The sequence below is a fragment of the Elephas maximus genome, chromosome X, assembly GCF_024166365.1.
Source record: "Elephas maximus indicus isolate mEleMax1 chromosome X, mEleMax1 primary haplotype, whole genome shotgun sequence".
NCBI lineage: Eukaryota > Metazoa > Chordata > Mammalia > Proboscidea > Elephantidae > Elephas > Elephas maximus.
Genome location: NC_064846.1, coordinates 132709183 through 132731310, shown reverse-complemented (window position 1 = coordinate 132731310; position 22128 = coordinate 132709183). Strand labels below are relative to the sequence as shown.

The window sequence follows — 22128 nt, the reverse complement described above, 5'->3', positions numbered from 1 at the left end:
AGCCCTGCTGACTCACACTGAGGAGAAAATAGAAAAAACATGGCCACAATAGAGCCACTGGGGAACTGAAGAGTAAAGCAAGATTAGCATTTTGAAAAGGGATGGCTCAGGTGTGAAAAATAACTAGCATAATATAGAAAAAAGATATTCATACTAGATTTTATAAAATAAAAGGCTAATAGTTTTATACTTATTTAGTCATTAAAAAAAAAAATCCTGCCAGACCAATACAGTAATTGTGCTAGACCAATACAGTAACCACCTTCCTTCTCAGAAGCTCTAGGGGGAAGTAATATTTTTATTCTAGTAACTTAAAAAATTCTAACTCATGTGTTATATTTATAGCAAACTAAAAGCTCTGAAGAATACAACGTTGAGAATAGTGTACCCAAATAATAATTAGAATATTACATAAAGCCCAATGAGTCAAATATTTAGCCTAAAGTAAACAAGGCTGTAGCGAAACAATTATGGAGAGGATTAAAACAAACTTTTTCATTTCAGATGACAACAAAAAAAGGGAAATGACATTAAACTGCAGGGCCAGCAGTTACATAGATGGACAGATAGTGGTTAAATATTGGACTAGGACCAAAACAAAAACTGCAGAGTCCCTTCATTATTTTCTTTAAAACATAAGAGATTTTAATTTACTTGGCAGAGTTTATCATAGTGATCAAAAGGGGAGAATACCATCACAAATCTCATCTAATCCAAAAATTATAACATTGTTTTAGAAAATAAATCCAAGGTCTTAAGGAATACGTGGAAATACACTAAAATGTACAGACCAAATAAAACAAAAAATAAAGACAAAATATTTTCATCCTGATGTTAGTATAATTTTACATAAGAATGTCACTTCATGTGCATAATTTAATTTCTAAAACAATTCCAGAAAGAAACAAATTCAACGCTTATGCTTTTAAGAAAGTTCATATAGCATATAGCATAAATTCTTAGGAAAAATGGAAAATACATATTTCTTCTTAGAATTTATGAAAATTCTTTACTTTGGGGGGGTGAAGAAAATTTTCTACAACTGTCAAGTTAGAAGGTAGTTATCCATAAAAAAGGTATAATTTCCTAAGCTTAAATAATGACTGAGCTTAAACATAATGCTTTTGTATGGTGGTGAGGTCTCTTAGTATTTTCAAAAGGAGTCTGAGGGTTGTCATATCGAAAAAAGAAAGAAAAGAAAAAAAAAATCGACCACCAACACGCGAATATAAAAAAGAAGAAAACCCCAACCAATTGCACAACGACCGGATGGAGGAGTCCAGATAACACAACCAAGACAAGTCTCTGTGTCTAGGGAAGTTTGAGGTTCAGCTCCTTTTACTTCAGGAGAGCCTGAACTGTGAGTATTCCTTGATCTCAACTAAATAAATGATCCTTTATTTTAGCTATAATCTGATTATTTGAACATTAAAAGTGAAACCTGATTCATGGTGATTCATGGTGATAAGGCTGCTCTAATACCAGTAGTATTTTGCTTTCAGTAAGACAGATAGTGGTTAAATATCGGACTAGGACCCAAACGAAAACTCCAGAATCTGTTCATTTTATATATATACATATATATACCCCCCAAAAATGATATTTTATTTTACTTGGCAGAGTTTATCATAGTGATAAGAAGGAGAGAATACCATCACAAACCTCATCTAATTCTAAAATTATAATGAACCTGGAGTGATACTACTGCTTTGACTAAAATGAGCCTGAAGCTATGTCACTTTAGTTACTTTAAGAACTTTAGGACATTCAAGGTTATTCAAGCTTATATTGTCAAGTCACGCTGCTTATACTATCCTTTGTATATTACAATAAAGATTTGTAGATCTACTTGAATTGATTAAAAGTTATTTTCATATGGAACAAATTTTATTTCCAATGTATGCTAAATTATCTGCAACCGGTTAACCTTATTAAGCTGGGCTGCCTCCCTATTTTCAATTACAGTATTTTCTTTATTACACTGTTATATTTTACAGTAAGTACAGGAGCCCTGGTGGCCAAGTGGTTAAAAGCTACGGGGAGCTAATACTGCTAACCAAAGGTCAGCACTTCAAATCCGCCAGCGGCTCCTTGGAACCACTATTGGGCAGTTCTACTCTGTCCTATAGGGTTGCCATGAGTCAGAATCGATTCGACGGCAACAGGTTTGTTTTCTTTTCATTCGAGGAAAAAAAAGCAAAATGCACTTTAGTGAACTAAAAAAATTTTTTAAATGGGCTTTTAGACGCAAATAAGTTTATAACAAAACCTAATATACTATTAATATTATTCCTAAAGTAATATGCTTTCAATTTTCATTCTGTATGCAGCAATTAATGCAATTTTAGAAGCATGGCCTGAATGATTCAGTGACTATCAAGTTAAACTGAAAACGGTGAAAGGTTGCTATTATTATCAAATAGGTATGTATTTTAACATAGCAATGTGGTGTTTTTACAAACATACCAAAACGGCATTTAAAAAGCTTCTGCTCATCTGGGCCACAGTGGAATCTGTCAGGTCCTGCCCTCCAGTGCAGTAGTTCTTATATGAGCCAGTTTAAAAAAATTTGGTGGCGTGGGGTGGGGTGGATACAAGGCACTAACGAAGGGTTGCTAACTTCATAATTAGCCAAGTAACAATGGTGGAAAAAACACTTAAAACCACCTACTATTAGAAAACCACTGCAAGTGTCACAAGTAATGTCCACTGGGAAATTAGTCCACTATGTAAACACAGTGGTTTATTTCTTGTCTTCACTGGTGATTCCTGACATTATCAAACACGGAGTTTTTAAAACATCAATAAATGGCCTTAAGAACAGTAAATGATTGACATATTGTTACTGTGCCAACCAACCTTAAAAAACCAAAGCCAAACCCACTGCCCTTGAGTCGATTCCAACTCACAGCAACCCTACAGTGACCCTATAGGACAGAGTAGAGCTGCCCCCATAGGGTTTCCAAGGCTGTAAATCTTTACGAAAGCAGACTGCCATGTCTTTCTCCCGCAGAGCAGTTGTTGGGTTCAAACAGTCGATCTTTTGTTTAGCAGCCAAGTGCTTTAATCACTGTGCCACCAGGACTCCTCCAACCAACCTTAATGAAGGCAAAAATCAGCCACTGCATTTAGAACAGACTCTAATCTGTTGATTTGTCAGTAAATAATTGGATACTAGCCATCTAATTCATGGTTCTAAATGATGACTACTATTACCATTTTAAACAAATGCATTCTTTAAACTTTGAGAACAAAGCAAAACCAGGAAGTTTACTGTTAATATCTTCCACAACTATTATTTATTTATTTTACTTGCAGATTAGAGCTGAGGCAAATGATTTCAGGATACGTACTTTGTGCTAACAGCTTTCTAGTGACATCTTAATTACGGCTCTCAGGTTTAGAAGTAAAGTTTGGAAAGATATGCTCTGGGAGATATGCTGAACATTCTGATGAATGTTTTGTGATTCTGAAAACTCTGAATTTATTTACTTTTCTATAATGGATATGCCAAATAAAAAGATTAATATGTTTTTCAAAGAAGTAAATAGATGGCATAATCTTTTCTTAAAATCGCTAGCATGGATAATGTTAAATGAATCGTGTCAAAATACCACTGCTGCAAATCAACATTCATAAGGAAAGTGCTGATCATATGTGATAAGAAAAAGTGAGGTTTGATGAAAAGCATCATGGGCTCTTTAAGTCAGACAGATCTGAGTCCTAACCCGAGCACTGATTTAAGAACTATGTGGCCCTGGGTAAATGGTCATAACTTGATCTTTCATTACCTCTTTTGCGATACCTACCTCACAAGTTTACAGTAAGGATTATGTAAATGAAATAATATAAATAGGCTTAACACAGTGTCTGGTACACAGCAAGTGCTAAATAAATATAAGTTAATGGTTTGGTCATTTAGCTCAAGGGTTCAATTCTGACAGCACATTAGAATCCCAGAGGAGCTTTCAAAGAAAACCATTGCTTGGAGCCCATTCCAGACCAATCACATCAGAATATCTGGGGATGGAGCCAGGCAGGCATTAGTATCTTTAAAAAGCCCTTGAGGGGATTCTAATATGCAGCCAGGATTGCAAACCACTGAGAATCCCTTCTACAGAGTACCCATTTGGTGGTAGTGCAGAAAATCTCCAGTGGTAGGACCCTTATTGCCTCCCAAAATAGACTGTTCCATTCTAAAAAAGCATTTCCTTAAAAGGAGGCAACATCTGCCTCTGCAATTTCTACTCACTTGTCCTTGTTCTGCTTTCTGAACACACATATAACAAGCTGAAACCCTTTCCTCCACGGCCTTGTGAAGCATTCACATCTCTAGGGTATGGTGTCTGATTCCTTCAATTTGCTCCTATGACATGATTTGAACTCTTCTCCCTGTCTGGTCTGCAGGCTTTTCTGGGTATACTGCTCAGGATGAAACACTGTATTCCAGAAGAAACCCTACCAGCCTGGTATAGAACCAAACTAATAGTAACAACCTCTATTTAAGACACTACATGTCTACGAATTCAGCCAAAGTTGGGGTTAGTTTTTGTTGCAACCATCTCACACTACTGATAAGAGCAAGAGTAGTCAATTGCAATTGTGTTTCTGTTAATACAACTAAAGCTTTTCCTGTACTTGTCCAATTGATTTTAATACTCACATGCAGAACTTTACATATATTTCTCCTAAATTCCATCTTTCATTCAACAATACTTATTGTGCTAAGCACCTGGTATACACAGACAAATAAATCAGACCCAGTTCTTACCTTAGTGGAGTTTAAAATCTAGTGAGGGAGAAGAAAAAAAAATAACTACCTACAAATGAGTTTTTGGAGCTATTTGAGCTACCTGAGCTCTCAAAATCACTTCATTTCTTATGTCTCAACTCCCTTTACTCAGGACCGACTCTATGGCAATGGGTTTGGTTTGGTTTTTGAGCCTTTTGAGAGCTCCCTATGTAGCCACACAACACAGATCCCCCTTTCCTCTTCCTGGTAGTTCAGACTGTATTATCAGTTTCATTTTTGACAGCCTGTCACTCTTCCTAGATTACCTTTCCTTTTAAGAATCTTAGATCATGCCTGAGAAACATGCCTATAAGTTTCTATAAACTTTGTGGAATCCATCTTGAGACACCAGACTAGACTCAGTCCTCTGTCCTTACTCCCCCCTCCCCCGCCACTGTCCTGAACTCTAGGTGACAGACTCTTCTTACCAGAGATTACATGACTTCCTCTTTACTACCCAATTCCTCTTTGTTGGCATTAATTCTCCCCTCTACAAAAATTTAAACCTGAATTTTACCCTCTACCCAAATGGTTTCATCTTGATCAAATTATAGATAGAGTTTTAAGAAAGGCTAAGTTCTTCCAAATTTTCCTCTGGTTATAATGTCAAATCAGGAAGTTAATTGTTACGATTCAAATCCACTTTACATTTTAACATTCAGGGTTTGAATGCACGCTCCTACAAAAATATTTCCTAAGAGCAAGGTCTCTGGTCTTATTCACCTTTGTTTTCTAAGCAGTGCTTAGCCAGGATCAATAAAATGAGATTAATCAAAAGGTGTTTTTTAAAGCTAACTTTTATTGAGCACTTGCTATGTGCCAGGGTTAAGTTCTTCATATGCATTTTTCATTTTTACCAGTGAGAAAGCTGAAGCTTAGAAAAGATTAAGTCCGAGGTTACAGAGTTAGTTAGGTCTGATTTTGAAAACCTTATTCTGAAACCTCTATGTGTTATACCTGCTAAGAGCTGCTGTTGAGAAATAGGGCAACCATTCTAAGAAAGGAATGTGATGAGACTTCCAGTGATCCTCACCTCATGTCTTCTAGCTCTTTATGATGGGCCCTCAGGCTGAGATCTCCAAGTCAGTCAATGCCTAGGAAAGGACCAATAACAAGCAGCATTGCTAAGATTCTCTGCTGCTACAAACAAGTGGAATTCACACACTTACAAGGTTCTAGACAGGTGTTGTGCTCTCTCGGTCTGTTATGTTAATTGCATACCCCCAGCTTGGTCTTAGGTGTACAATGGAAGAAAGTTAGGACTCCCATCCCCATTTCCACCATAGAATGAGAGATTCCCATAGTTTGTCTGTTACACCCTGTGTGGCAACATGTGTCAAAATGAACAAATGTCACATGTGAGGGAAAGAGTCAAGACAGGAAGCAGTTCTGAGGCTAGGCAGGGCCATCGGTGGGCCCACTCACTCATAAGGCTATAGCCACCTTTAGGAAAACTGACACTTATCTTTGAAAAATATCAGCTGTGATTTTTCTTCACTTTCATCTCTCCAAAAACCCACTGCCGTGGAGTCGATTCCGACTCACAGCGACCCTACTATTCCCCCAATAATCTCCCTAAGAAATGATGACCTTATAATTCAATTATTTATTTTAATACAACAAGTGAAACCAGCCTTGAATGTATACTACAACCACAGGAAAGGTTAGAACAGGACATTCCATAAGATCCTGCTGCGTTTGCTGCTTGTTTGGTGATACAATAATGCTGCTACATACAGAGTGTAGATTTCCAAACAGTCCAAAGAAGGATAAAAGTAAAGTTTCTCACAATGCCTGACAATAAATCATTTGTTATTTATGCTTTGAGTTAAAGTAACTGCTATTAAAATAGAAAATGACTGTCATTATATTGTAGAAAAATCTGAAGACATAAAAGCTACCCACAAGGAACATGTCATCTAGCATCTTCACTTTTTGATCTCCACAGAAGACAATGAGAAGTCACACTGTCACAATGATGACAACTTCAGTCAGCGGCTGGCCTTTCTCCTCCCATGGAACATACTTTATCACTAATCACAGTGACCAATCACCACAGAACTTCTCAAAAATATCAAATGTTACTACTGCCTGCTCCATGGATGAAAACTTACTGTCTAATGTGTTAACAACATTCTACTCTGTTATCTTCATTGTGGGACTGGTTGGGAACATAATTGCCCTCTATGTATTTCTGGGTATCCACCGCAAAAGAAATTCTATTCAAATTTACCTACTTAATGTCGCCATTGCAGACCTCCTGCTCATCTTCTGCCTCCCTTTCCGAATAATGTATCACATTAACCAAAACAAGTGGACACTGGGTGTGATTTTTTGCAAGGTTGTGGGAACACTATTTTATATGAACATGTACATTAGCATTATTTTGCTTGGATTCATCAGTTTGGATCGCTACATAAAAATTAATCGGTCTATACAACAACGGAAGGTAATAACAACCAAACAAAGTATTTATGTTTGCTGTACAGTATGGACAATTGCTCTAGCTGCATTTCTAACTATGATTATTTTAACATTGAAGAAAGAAGGGCATAATTCCACAATGTGTTTCCATTACAGAGATAAGCATAATGCGAAAGGAGAAGCAATTTTTAACTTCATTCTCGTGGTAATGTTCTGGCTAATTTTCCTACTAATAATTCTTTCATATATTAAAATAGGTAAGAATCTATTAAGGATTTCTAAAAGGAGGTCGAAATTTCCTAATTCTGGTAAATATGCTACTACAGCCCGGAATTCCTTTATTGTACTTATCATTTTTACTATATGTTTTGTTCCCTATCATACCTTTCGATTCATCTACATTTCTTCACAGCTAAATAAGTCATCTTGCTCCTGGAAGGAAATCGTTCATAAAACCAATGAGATCATGCTGGTTCTCTCATCTTTCAATAGCTGTTTAGACCCAGTCATGTATTTCCTAATGTCCAGCAACATTCGCAAAATAATGTGCCAACTTCTTTCGAGAAGATTTCAAGGGGAAGCAAGCAGGAGTGAAAGCACTTCAGAATATAAACCAGGATACTCCCTGCATGAAGTATCTGCTGCAGTTAAAGTTTAGTCTACTTAAAGCACATGAGGTAAACATATTAAAAAGAATGACAAAACATAGACTCTTATTTCCTTGAAGAACTAAAAATTGTAAAACAAAGCTCTAGCAATTTACAAAACTCCAATCTTCTCAAAGCTCTTTTCTTATTTGCCGTATTTCATTTGCTTAACTGTAAAATATTTCAAGGGAAAGAAAAGCTTACATTTATCACTAGATTTTAAATACGCACGAAAAATCTTTTAAAACTAAATTGTTAGCCTAACACGCTTAACATAGATCACGAAGTTAGGTGAAATTCAATGGCTTTAACAACAAAATAATTAAGCACAATGTCATAGTTTCTCAAGTCACTAAAGCAGTTATTAAAATCAAGCACCTGGTACTAGTACTAATTTAAAGTATGTTTAAAGTAAGCTGAATGATTTGGGAATCAACTTAAAATGTCAGAAATATATGTTCATCTGTCATTTAAAAAGCTTGTAGAATTTGTCAATGTATTCATTTATGCCTAAACTTTTATATCAGATAAAATTTTAATGAATAAAATCCTAATAAAAACAACATCACCCACTATCTATTGCTATTTAGATAAAAACGGAAAGAATTTAAATACTGTACAGTAAAATCAAACAACATGTGAGCTAAGAATTCAATAGTCTAGCAGCAGGACTTAAAATCACCCCTTATTTAAAACAGATTTATTATGACTTAGCTGTCTTGGACCACATTGGTAAAATACCTAGTAAAAGTGAAGATGTGCATACCCTATGGTTCAGCAAGTTCACTACCAGGTATAGGTCTTATAGAATTACTGAAATATGTATACAAGAAAGAATATGTAATGATGCTCAGCAAACGACTGCTGTTCATAACACTAAACAATTGAAAACTAACTAACTACCCATTGGAGCAAAGAAATGGAGAAGTAAACTGTGGTTTATTCACAGAGTGAGTAGTATACAGCACTTCAATTAAATGAACTATATCCACATGCATCAACATGGGCAAATCTCAAAAACAATGCTGAGTAACAATAACAACAAACTGTAAAAGGGTGTGTACCATATGAAATCATTTATGTAAAATACAAAAAACATATAAAACAATACCATATTCTTTATGCGTCTATACATATGCAATAAAAATGCAAAACACGCATGGCAACACACACAACATACATGCCAACTTCAAGTTAACCCACGTTACCTCTAGAGAGATTTGAAGCAAACATGGCAAAATGCTAATGTCTGTTAAACCTAGGTGGTAGGTACATGGGTGTTTGCTGTTATTATTTTTGTTATATTTCTGGGTGTTTGAAATATTTCATAACATCATCCGTTATGTTTTCTTTCTATTTACAAAGAAAACCTGTAAATTAGAATCAAAAGAAAGAAATTCTGAAATTTTCATGTATGTTCAAAAAGATTTGTACAGTGAGGTCTATGAGAAAAAGATCTCTGTCTTGTTCATCACTGCCTCCATGGGGCTTAGCACATTGCCTGGCACAGGAGAGATCAACATACATTTGCTGAATAATTGGATGACTGATTGGATGAATGAGACAGGCAGAAAGGAGAGACAGGGTGCCTTAAAAAAATTTCATGTACTTAGTTTTTTTTCTAGTCGATCTATCTGGATCTAGCAGTATAAAAAAAAAAAATAGAGCATCAATAAAAGTGCAATCTGGGGGGTATCGCTAGGGGAACCATTCTCAAAAGTGTGGCCAGCATGTGCCCAGTTCTTTGGCTACACACAGAACTCAAATGCTGTTGAGTGAACGTGTAAAAGCCTGTTATGACAAATGCCAAGGATCCATTCATAAGTTTCTATCCCAGAGTATGAGGATTTTTTACAGTCAGAATACTTCTTAAAACTTAAGGTAGGCCACTATCTAGAAAAACACCGTTAACAAGCGTTAAGATTTTTGTTAGAGCAGCAGGGGCGTGGGTCTGGGGACGATGGCTTTGAGGGACATCTAGGTCAGTTGGCATACCAAAGTTTATTAGGAAAATGTTCTGCATCCCACTTTGGTGAGTGGCGTTTCGGGTCTTAAAAGCCAGAGAGTGGCCATCTAAGATGCATCAATTGGTCCCAAGCCACCAACCTGGAGCAAAGGAGAACGAAGAACATCAAAGACACAAGGAAAATATTAGCCCAAGAGACAGAAAGGGTCACATAAACCAGAGACTCCATCAGCCTGAGACCAGAAGAACTGGATGGTGCCTGGCCACAACCGATAACTGACCTGACAGGGAACACAACAGAGAGACCCTGACGGAGCAGGAGAAAAGTGGGGTGCGGAACTCAAATTCAAGTAAAAAGATCAGACTTAATGGTCTGACTGAGACTGGAGGGACCCCAGAGGGCATGGCCCCCGGACTCTCAGTTAGCCCAAAACTAAAGCCATTACCAAAGCCAACTCTTCAGACAAAGATTAGACTGGATTAGACATAAAATGATACTGGTGAGGAGTGTGCTTCTTAGCTCAAGTAGACCCATGAGACTAAGTGGGCAGCTCCTGTCCAGGGACAAGATGATAAGTAAGAGGGGGACAGGAGCTGGATGAATGGACAAGGTGGAGAGGAGGAGTGTGCTGTCACATTACAGAGAGAGTAACTAGGGTCACATAACAATGTGTGTATAAGTTTTTATAAGAGAAACTGAGTTGACCTGTAAACTTTCACTTAAAGCACAATAAAAAATTTTTTTTTGGTTACAGTAGACTTTATTGTAATGTGGTTTGGCTTGTATGCAGTTAATGCTCAGTTAGCCATATTTCAAAAAGTACACATAATTGGTTGAATAAAGAATAAGTCAAAGCACAACACACAATACAGGAGAGGTCAAGACAAATGGGCTAAACCAAAAGCAAAGAAGTTTCCTGAATAAACTGAACGCTTCAAAGACCAGCGTAGCAGGGGCGGGGGTTTGAGGACCATAGTTTCAGGGGACATCTAAGTCAATTGGCATAATAAAATCTATTAAGAAAATATTCTGCATCCCACTTTGCAGAGTGGCGTCTGGGGTCTTAAACGCTAGTAAGCGGCCATCTAAGATGCGTCAATTGGTCTCAACCCACCTGGAGCAAGGAAGAATGAAGACCACCAAAGACACAAGGTAATTATGAGCCCAAGAGACAGAAAGGGCCACATAAACCAGAGACTCCATCAGCCTGACACCAGAAGAGCTAGACGGCGCCCGGCCACAACCGATGACTGCCCTGACAGGGAACACAACAGAGAACCCCTCAGGCAGCAGGAGAGCAGTGGGATGTAGACCCCAAATTCTCGTAAAAAGACCAGACTTAATGATCAGACCGGGACTGGAGGGACCCCGGAGGCCATGGTCCCCAGACCTTCTGTTAGCCCAAGACAGGAACTATTCCCAAAGCTAACTCTTCAGACAGGGATTGATGGAAAATGATCCTGGTGAAGAACGAGCTTCTTGGATCAAGTGGACACATGAGATATGTTCGCATCTCTTGTCTGGGGAGGGGATGAGAGGCCAGAGGGGGCCAGAAGCTACCTGAATGGACATGAGGAGAGAGAGTGAAGAACTGTGCTGTCTCATTGAAGGGAGAGCAATGAGGAGTGTATGGCAAGGTGTATGTAAATTTTTGTATGAGAGACTGACCTGATTTGTAAACTTTCACTTAAAGCACAATAAAAATTAATTAAAAAAAGTCAGAGCAGAATCACATTTAGAAAACAAGTAATAGTTGAGAATAAAAATGGAAATACACAGAAAAATTAGAGGCTCATAAAAAAGTAATAAAATGGCATTAATTACCTTGCCCTGATGATGTTAATACCAACTAATTGAAATTCACCATTTCTGTTTGTATGATTTAAAAATATGAATATATTGACTTTCCCTTTTGTTCCAAAATTTAAATTTTTTTCACATTATTGGTAAATATTTTATATTTCTTCATGTCTCTACGGTAAACATAGTTTAAATTACATTATCAAATATTATTATTATTATTAGTTTTAAGGAGCGTTAAAAGAAAAATACACTCATAGTTCCAGAAGCCTTTTGTCTCATTAAAAAAAAACACCTACTGCCGTCGAGTCATTATTTGTATTAAATGAGACGATCCTTATAAAGTCCTGTACAATGGCATTTAAAAAAAATTTTTTAATACACTGAATTAATTCTTGTTTATAGTATTATTTTGGAAACCCTGGTGGCATAGTGGTTGAGTGCTACGGCTGCTAACCAAAAGGTCGGCAGTTCAAATTCGCCAGGTGCTCCTTGGAAACTCTAATGGGCAGTTCTACTCTATTCTATAGGGTCGCTATGAGTCAGAATCGACTTGACGGCACTGGGTTTGGTGTTTTTTGTTTTTTTTTTTTTGGTTTATAGTATTATTTGCAATGAAATACATTTTGATTTTAAAACGCAGATCTGTCTATAACTCTATAATGAATTCTGTTTACAATAGATGTTTCACTAATAACACACCTTTGAGTAACCTGAATCCTGAGAATGTTTCTAAATTTTTAGAAAAATATACTACTGACTTACCAAATTTAAGGCTATTTATTATATATAATCTTTTATTTGTTACTGAGTATTAGTATATGCAAGTAGCATATACTACCTCCCCCCACCCAAGGCTCAGTTCTAGAAGTCTACAGAGAAAGGAAATTCAGAAATACATGCATATCTTCGCCTTGCAAAAGACCTTCAGAACAAGTCTCTAAATAACATCTCTCATATGCAAAACCAAACAAGGGCAAAATTAACTGCCTGGCTGCCAGAAGGAGACCGAACTACTGAGTATTGTTGCTAGTTTTGGAAAAGTATTTTGTGCAGAGCCCAGCTTAATGGTGGTTGAATTTCTAAGATCAGGTCAGTAGAAAAAGAAAATGCTGTTCTAGTACAGAAGGTTTTATTTTCAACTTTTTAAAATGGATTCTTTGGTCCTGTTGATATCAAAGTAGAATACAATTAACAACTCTTTGAACCAAAGCCTTTCTGAAAGTTATCCATTAGAGAAAAATGGAATGAAATAGAGTTCTCTCAACAGGCAACCTGGATTTTGCAGAAATATGTTAACAGGCTGGTTATTTTTTAGGTTTTTGAAATATGAATGGAAACTTACTTTACCAGGTAGTAAAATATACTCTTTTCCTACAATAAAGAAAACAGTGTGGCGCAGACCCAAGGATAAACTTAGCAGTGGAACAGAACACATATCTCTAAGCAGACCCCAGATGATAATATGAGAAAGGTATATGACAAATTAATGGTTCTCAGAAGGGTGAGGGTATAGGAACAAATCAGAGGAAGACCTAAGATTCTGTTAGTCAAGATATACTAGAATCTTGCAATAAATAAATAAAACCAAACCGATTGCTGTTGATTCCAACTCATAGCCATCAAGCTGATTCTGACTCATAGCGACCCTATAGGACAGAGTAGAACTGCCCCATACGGTTTCCAAGGAGCGGCTGTTGGATTTGAACTGCCGACCTTTTGGTTAGCAGCCTGAGCTCTTAACCACTGAGCCACCAGGGCTCCGTATCTTGCAAAGGTGAAGCATAACTTCAAAACGCTTCCCAAGTGACTCTGATACACTCTTTTCCCTTAGTTAGAATCTCCACAAATAAAAGAAGCATCACGAAAACCACAGGAGGAGAGAGGGATGGACTAATGAATACTGTTATGTCAATTTTCTTAAAAGTCAATTTATATGTTCACCTTCTATCATGCACAAAAAATTAGAAATGGATTAAAGAGCTGAAAGTAAAATATAAAATCGTTAAGAGTCAAAAGTATATAAGCAACTGACTCATCTGAGGATGGGTAAGAATTTTCAATTAATAAAATAATAACTATAAGAAAAAACTCATATATTTGACTTAAAATTTAGATTCTTCTTTGCCAAAAACCATATGAAAAAATACAAAGCAGGAAAAGTATTCACAACAGATATGACATTTACCGGAGAGCCTTTTATGCCAGGCACTAGCAGACACAATAAACTATATATAAAGAAACTTGTATTTTTGACCAGAAGAAAGCATTCAAATCTTAGAATATACTCTGAATTACGTCAACTCAGATGAAATAGAACATATGGCACATTTTCATGTTGGGTGATGGAGTATCTTTTTTTCATAGCTACATACAGGGTCGCTATGAGTCGGAATTGACTCGACGGCAACAGGTTTGGTTTTTGGTTTTATTACCCAGCTGAGAAAACACTCCTATAAGTGGTCACCTATAGTGCCTCAGTTAAGTCTGCTTTTCAGATGATAAAGAAAATTGGTCGGGTGGTGGTAACAATCGACACAGAAGTGGAAAGGAGGTGTTCGGCTTGTTCTAAACTTCTATTTTGCCTCTTATTTATACACAACACTTCCTTCAAGTTCACATGCAAGGGAACGGGAAGCTACTGTTAGGAGTTTTAAACGCGTTCCATCATTTAATCTTCACTGCACTGTGTTGTGTCAATATATGAGGGATGCAAGTTGTCTCTGCTGTTGTTGTTGTTAGGTGCAATTCAGTTGATTCCAATTCATAGTGACCCCATGTGACAGAGTAGAAGTGCCCATAGGGTTTTCTTGTCTACAATCTTTAAGGGAGCAGGTCACCAGGTCTTTCTCCTGCAGAGCTGCTGGGTGGATTCGAACTGCCCACCATTTGGTTAGCAGCCAAGTGCTTAACTGTGGCACCACCAGGGGTCCCTTTGTCTCTGCTACGACAATACTTTTCATTTTCATTTCATTCTTTCCAAGCACAATGGTAATTACTAAGACATCTGTTGTTTAAAAAAGAAAAATGCCATTAATATGTATTTGGGACAAAAAAATTATGCTTAGCAGTCATCAAAATTGTGTGATGTCCAAAAAAATCAAAATCTTAAAGCCTGCTTTTCTAGCTATCATATATGTGTATATTTGGTGAAAGCTCCATCTGATACAAGGATGATAATCCAGTACAAACCCATACAGGTTGAATAAGAAGGGGGGAAAAAAAAGAATTAAATTAGAGCATCTTACCTTTATTAATTTGGCTTCTGGCCCAGGAAATACATAAAGACCATCATAGGATAAGCTTTGGGGAAAGTCTCTAATTATAGTTTGGATATATGTAGGTGTCAGTGATGCATAGAATCTCTTTTTGCTTTAATAAGCCATGCAAATTATTTCAGGAGCAACAATTAACTGTTTTAATTACACTCTGCTTGGTAATTCCACATATAATTTTTTTTAGGTCTTAAAACATTTCAAACATATAAAAAAAGAAAAACACAATGTAAGAAGCTTCTAAGCACCCCTCACCCAAATTGAACACATATTAACGTTTTTGCCTTATTTTCTTAAGAGTTCCTTTGTACACATACAATCCAAAACATTATATATACTAAAGCCCACCTCACATCCTTCGCCTCCCCAAGGCAGCCTCTTCCCTGAAGTTAGTGTACAGCATTCCATTGTCTATTTTTGCACTTTTACAACATACGTATGCATAAACAATATGCACTACTTTTTGTTTTTAGATTTTAAGCCAATAGTGTCTTAGTATTACATCGTGATTATGTCTTAGTATTACATCTTCATATATTAGATGTAATACTAGATCTTAGTACTACATTAGTGAAAACATTTATTTTTCACTCAAATTATGTTTATCTATGTTGATGCATGTAGGTCTCGTTCATTCATTTTCACTGATGTGGAGTATTTTACTGTATGAATAAACAACAGCTCATTTCTCCGTTTCCCTTAACAGTGGGCACTTAGGTGGTTTCCACTTTTTCACTATGAGAAGCCATGCTTAAGTGAAAGCCTTGTACACCCTGTACACATATGCAGGAGTTTCTCTATGGCTGAAATAGAAGTAGAAATGTTTGGGTGTAAAAGTATGCACGCCTTAGATTTGTCTCGGCTTTGACAATTAATCTCTAACGTGATTTTACCAGGAAGATATGAGTTCCTTTTTGTCCATATCCTCACCAAGCTGGTTATATCGGATTTACTAATTTTTCCAGTCTGGTAGGTGTGAAATGGTATCACAATGTGGTTTTAACTCACACGTCCCTGATTACTACTACTCTGAAATGGAGCATCTTCTCACGTGTTTTTTGCCCATTCAGGTTTCTTATTGGGTGAATGGTCTGTTCATATATACACGCCCCGTTTCCTAATGATTTATCTTTTTTTCCTTCCTTACTTTCCAGTTGTTGAAGTAATTTTTCATATATTCTTGATACTAATTCTTCACTGTTTATATGTGTTGCAAAGTACCAGTATGTGGCTTGTCTTTCACTTTGCTTACGGTTTCTTTTGCCAGACACCACGAGAAAAGTAAAAAATATTTTCTAATCAATAAATGAACTGTGGTCCTTTGATATTCTTTCCTCAACGGCCAAGCTAAAGAATTTGTAGATTAAATTATCTTATAATTAGACAGCATTTCCATTATAAATAGCATATATTTGCCTAAATGAGGTGTTCTCTGAGAATACGGAAGTAGAAATGTTTATGAAATAGAAATTCAAACTATAGAATTCAAACACCTGAGTACGGATATATAAATTTTTAATGACATGGAAAGTCTCCTAGGCCAGGAGATGACCTGATTAAATGTATTAACATATATAAAGAAAGAACCGATAATTCACCAAGTATGGGAAAATCTGAAAAAAAGAGTGCTAGGAAAATGTTGGTATCGCCCATCCCAGCATAATTCAGGGGAGGCGTCTTAGCCAACGGATTATGGCCCTGTTGGTAAGGCCATGGCAAGGGTTATGGTGGGGCTGGATCCAACAGGTCCTCTTAGCCTAACGACATTCAAACCAAAAACCCAAACCCACTGCCATAGAGTCGATTCCAACTCATAGGACATAGCAGAACTGCCCCATAAGGTTTCCAAGGCTATAAATCTTTACAGGAGCAGACTACCACATCTTTCTCCCATGGAGGGGCTGGTGGATTCAAACCGATGATCTTTCGGTTAGCAGCTGAGCCACCAGGGCTCCTCCTTAAAGACATTAAACAGTATTAAATAATGAACTGAGAGGTGCATAACAGAGGAGTTAGAAGGGTGGATGCTTAGTCAGACTGAGTTCATTTTCTAGCTCCATCACCTACTGTGTAACCTTGGACAACCTCTATTTTCTCTACTGAGAAAACAGGGAGAATAACAGTACATAACTCATAGAGCTATTATGAGGATTAAATGAGTTAATAAAAGCACAGGGCTTCGAACAGTACCTGGCAAGTCAGAAGCATTCTATATGTGTTATCCAAATACATGCCAAGGGAAAGACAGGGTAAATACAAAAAATGGAATGTCTAGAAGCTGAGGTGAAAGGTGAGGGTAACACCAGAACTACAGCGATATACGGTGGAAGGATCTGGGTCAAATGAGGTGAGGGAAGTAACTCAAAACAGGCAATTTAACCTTAGCTCTCATTAATAACAACGATGTCCGGGATAGGAGCGGTAACAGATCCATTCTGTTTTATGTAAGTCAGAACTATACTCTGAAAGTTGAGCAAGGAGAAGAGAGTCAGGACAGCTGACATAATGTCAGAAGGACAGATGAAAGAATGGGCTTATTTAGCTTTCTTAAAGTAGACTTAAAAGTTAAGACATCACAGCAAAAAGCATGTGTGTGTGTCCTTAGAGGCAAGCAGAAAGAGGACCAGTGAAGGATGGGAGCTGCAAGCAGCATGTTTCACCAAATCATAAAAGAGAGTTTTCTAATAAGTACAGATCTCAAACGGAAGAGAAAGCCAATGAGTTACTTGTTAATAGAACTGTTTCAATATAGTACGGGTGCCCAGCAGACTGGGTTGGTAAAGAAGCATTTCAGTCATTTAATAAAGTTTAAATTAGATACCCTTTCCAAACCAAAAAAAATTAGGCCCACTGCCGCCAAGTTGATCCCGACCCACCCTATAGGAGCCCCATGCTGCTGCGGTTAAACAATCAGCTGCTAACTGCAAGGTTCAGCGGTTTGAGCCCACCAGCTGCTCCATGGGCGAAAGATACGCAGCAGTCTGCTTCCGTAAAGATTTAGAGCCTTGGAAAGCCTATGAGGTAGTTCTACTCTGTCCTAGAGGGTTGCTATGAGTATGAGATGTCCTTTGGGTCCCTCTAATAAAAGATTTGGGTTTTACAGGAGAGTCAATGCCTTAATAATGAGTGGTAACCAGGGGCCGCCTGTGATCACGTGCTGTGATATAGTAATGCCCTCAGGGCTACTCAGGGGTGTGTGTGTGTGCGCGCGCTACCGGGGGGAGAGGGCTGGAAGTAGTAAGGAGGAGGCTGCTTGTTACGTAGTCAATGGTCCCCAAGTGATTTTTCTGAATCTCCTTTTGTAGTGAATTTGTCTACTGTCTCTTGCCTAGCATATGGTAAAAAAAAAAAAAAAAAAAAAGGTAGGCATTTATTACTATTTATCAATAGTTAAATTGATTAAACTACATATAAAATAAGTTGATAGATTCTGGGAGCTTTGTGGCCTTTACGTTAGGTGCTCCGGCTTCTTGGCTTTCTTAACTGATCCTTGGCTTTGTTCTGTGATCATTGCATTCTGTGTGAACACTGCATTCTGAAATGGGGGATATAACACCTTCACTGTAAACCTGGCTCAATAGCATGAACCAGAAATGGTAATCACTCTAATGGGTCATAGTTTCAAATTTTATCCGGCAGGAAATGTGTGGACCAAGATGTCCCAATGCCCTCAATTAATCCTTCTGGCATATCTGTTATAGGCCCTTTGTAGATATTTTCTTGGCATTTTCGGCCTCTTCTTGTGTTCTGGAGCCCTGGTGGTGCAGTGGTTAAGAGCTCGGCTGCTAACCAAAAGGCTGGCAGTTCATATCCACCTGCTGCTCCTTGGAAACACTATGTGGCAGTTCTACTCTGTCCTATAGGGTCACTATGAGTTGGAATTGACTCAGTGGCAATGGTATGGTTGGTTCTGGTCTTGTGTACTATTACTTATTAAGACTTTCTGGTACACCCCAATACACCCCGCCTCTGCTTTTTTCCTTTCCTGTACTCAGCAGCACTTCGTTCTCTTCCCCTATTCAGTATCGTCTCTTTGTTTTCCTACTTTCTGTTTTAATTGCCTTTCTCACAATTTAGTGCTCTCTTCTCTGTGTTTCCTGATGTAGTAGAAGCAGAAATGCTTCATATCTGTGTGGAAATTCAGTCTGTACTCAGAAGAAAAACACTGTTTCCTCTATATTGAAAACAACTCTCAGCTGGCTGAAAGAGAACTGATGAGGTTTGCATGCATGCTCATATTCAGTTCCCCTTTGTGGCCAGTGGGACTTGAAGAACACTGGAACACAGGGTCAGCTCATGTGGGGACCGATTATAGAGTTCCAAATATATGTGGCAAGCAGTGAGAAGAGTTAAGTAAGTAAATGTGAGTCTCATGGTCTGATAGTTTGACATTTATGATCCTGAAAATAACTAAGCCCTTGAGTAACGAGGAGTACGACCTAGCACGATGGGTGAAAAAGCTACCACAGGGGCAGGGTAGACGAATCATCTTTCTACAGCCCTTTAGGTTCTAGTGTTGGAGATGTTCATGGATTTACCCAGCTATCAGGAACAAGCTAACTACTGGGAAGACACAGAAACAAGACCTTTCTTCTAGTTTTACTGAAAAGCTAGATTAATGTATATTAAAAAAAGAGAGGTTACTTACAGAGGATAAAAAAGTACAAAGGAAACATGGATTCACAATACTTTTAATATACCTTTTAACGGAAGGAATCATTAAAACAAAATGACAGCTGCAACAGTAAAGCACGACACAGTGTGCATCCTTTTGAGACATAAAATCTCCTTTTTTTGGGGAAATATAACCCAAGGAAGGTACACATAGTAATTCTTAAGGAATGAACCAATACACTGCAGGGGCGGGGGGCGCGGAAATGATATAAATCTAGTTCCCAGTCCCCAGTCTAGAAATGTGGTAATTTAAAAATGGCCCCAAATTCTTTGCAGTGCCTCTGATTCAGAGGTAGAGTCTATTTCCCCATCCCTTGAAAATGAGGTGATATTGTGACTTGCTTTAACCAGTGAAACATGGTAGATGTTGTATGGCTTCTGAGGAAGGCCTTGAGAGGCCTTGTCCAGTTTTGCCCTCTTAGAACCCTGAGAGCATCATCCCAGTGACCCAGTGCCATTGAGTCGTCATATTGTAGGTAAATAAGCTGGGATGAAAGATCACACAGAGAGGGAGATGCCCATCTGTCCCAACCATCCCAGCTGAGGCTCCAGGCATGTGAGTGAGGCCTTCTGGGACCACGCAGCCTTAGCTGAGTGATCAGATGACTAAGCTTCATGAATGACCCCAGGTGAGACTGGCATAAGAATTGCCCAGCTGAGCCCAGAACGCACTGCAGAATTATGAGTAAATAAATGGTTGTTGTTTTAAACCACTAAGTTTGGGTTGGTTTGGCACGTAGCAATAGATATGTTGTTGTTAGGTGCCATCAAGTTGATTTTTGACTCATAGTGACCCCATGTGACAGAGGAGAACAGCCACATAGGGTTTTCTAGGCTGCAATTCTTACAAGAGCAGTTCTCCAGGTCTTTCTCCCATGAGCCAATGGATGGGTTCAAACCACCAACCTTTTGGCTAACAGTTGAGTGCTTAACCAGCAATAGATATATGGTGCATATAAATAAATGGAGAGTACGTGTAGCATACTTTCTAAAAAGGTGACAACTAATATAACATTTTCTGTAACAAAGACAATACTTCGAATTCTTTTACTTGAACGCTATGTGTGTGTGTGACAGAGAGAGGGAGATTTATTTTTCAACCATTGCAAGGTATAGACTGGAGGAGTTATTGAAGATTTAGTAACAGCTTTATGCTGTCTGAGAAAAAAACAAGCATGTATGTTCCCCTTGATAAAATGGAGATAGCTAAATAGGGAGGCAACCAATAACCTGGGGGTATCTTAAGATGAAGGAAGGGATCCGCACAGTTGTTAAGCAGACAGGGAGGAAAAGACCATACTACAGGAAAAACATGATTTCTCCTATACTTTCTTTACTAAAAAAAGGATGAAATATACTTTAACTTACATTTATTAGACAACAGACATAATGTGTTGTTTTCATTACAGGCCTTTTTGTATTATTTGACTTTTAAAACTATGCCCATGAATTACCATGAGTTTAAAAAAAAAAAAAGTTAAAAACAACTCAAAAGATACGGTAATAAACTTTCACATACTAAAATGTCAGACTTTCTTTTTACCACAAGGGTAATTGTAGTTGTGAACATTTTACAAAGATGATTCTTGTGATAATTACTACTACAAAACAAAGCAAAAAAAAAAAAAATTCCCCAAAGGACATATCCTATTAAAGGCAGATGAATGCCACAGGGTTTCATTTTTTAAGGACATAAATCCATTGTCCATACACTTAATTTTATTTTATCATGTTTAAAGTGGTTTTCAGCTGCTAAACTAAGGAAGTCTTCCAGGTTATTAGAAACTCAAACCTTTCTATTGTGCTCAGTTTTTAGCTCGAAAACAGGGCAATGCCAGCAGCTTATGCGTCAGCCTCTAATTGCAAGAGAGGTTTGAGGCAGGCTGGCAATACATTGCCCCCTGCTGGCCAAAGCATCACCAAAAGAGTGAGCTTCTTAAAGACTTTCTGTGGTAAAATTCAATTGTGGTTTCTCCTTTCCAGTTTTCTCTACCAGATATCTCTGGACATATCGAACTCCAGAGAACTTATATTTCCTGGCTTAGATGCTTTACTTGTATGTTTATTAGAACAACACATTTTAGGCTGGTTTTAGATGGAGGAAAGGGAAGAAGAGGCAACATGGTAATATTTTTATACCATATATAGTACAATTTGAGAAATAACTAAACCAAGACTTGTTTACTGTGATGCCTCAAAACGACCACTTCAAGTTTAATAAATCTCTGTGCATCAAAAGATTACCAAGACGCAACCACCAAACTAACAGCTGATTTAGGCAAGGGTTATCCATGAATGCTAAAAACCACTGGGTGAAAGTCTATTCATAGTTTCAAAATATGACAAGAGTACTTATCAGTTACAAGGGGAAAAGGGTACCTTTGCAATAGAAAGAGCTGACATGCCTCTTGATGTGATGTAACGAGGATGTATATCACCTCTATAGAATTCTTGCCAAAAATGTTCAACCTGAATCTAATCATAAGGAAACAATCAGACAAATCCAGATTCAGCTATTCTACTGAATATGTGGTCTAGGCTCTTCATGC

General features: G+C 37.7%; 2 protein-coding genes across 12 annotated transcripts in view; one reads left to right on the top strand and one right to left on the bottom strand.

Annotated features, from left to right (window-relative positions):
• Nucleotides 1-22128, bottom strand: part of CASK (calcium/calmodulin dependent serine protein kinase) — a 454527-nt gene that overhangs the window by 144723 nt on the left and 287676 nt on the right. The window lies entirely within an intron of this gene.
• GPR34 (G protein-coupled receptor 34) lies at nt 1272-8026 on the top strand. 4 transcript variants are annotated; one of them, XM_049873014.1, is made up of 4 exons: nt 1272-1360; nt 1998-2165; nt 2331-2423; nt 6669-8026. In XM_049873014.1, exon 4 carries the CDS (start codon nt 6747-6749, stop codon nt 7872-7874), a length of 1128 nt encoding a protein of 375 aa, XP_049728971.1. In that variant the 5' UTR covers nt 1272-1360; nt 1998-2165; nt 2331-2423; nt 6669-6746; the 3' UTR covers nt 7875-8026. The 4 variants fall into 4 exon arrangements, with proteins under 4 accessions (XP_049728971.1, XP_049728973.1, XP_049728974.1 ...); XM_049873016.1 differs by lacking the exon at nt 1998-2165; XM_049873017.1 differs by lacking the exon at nt 2331-2423.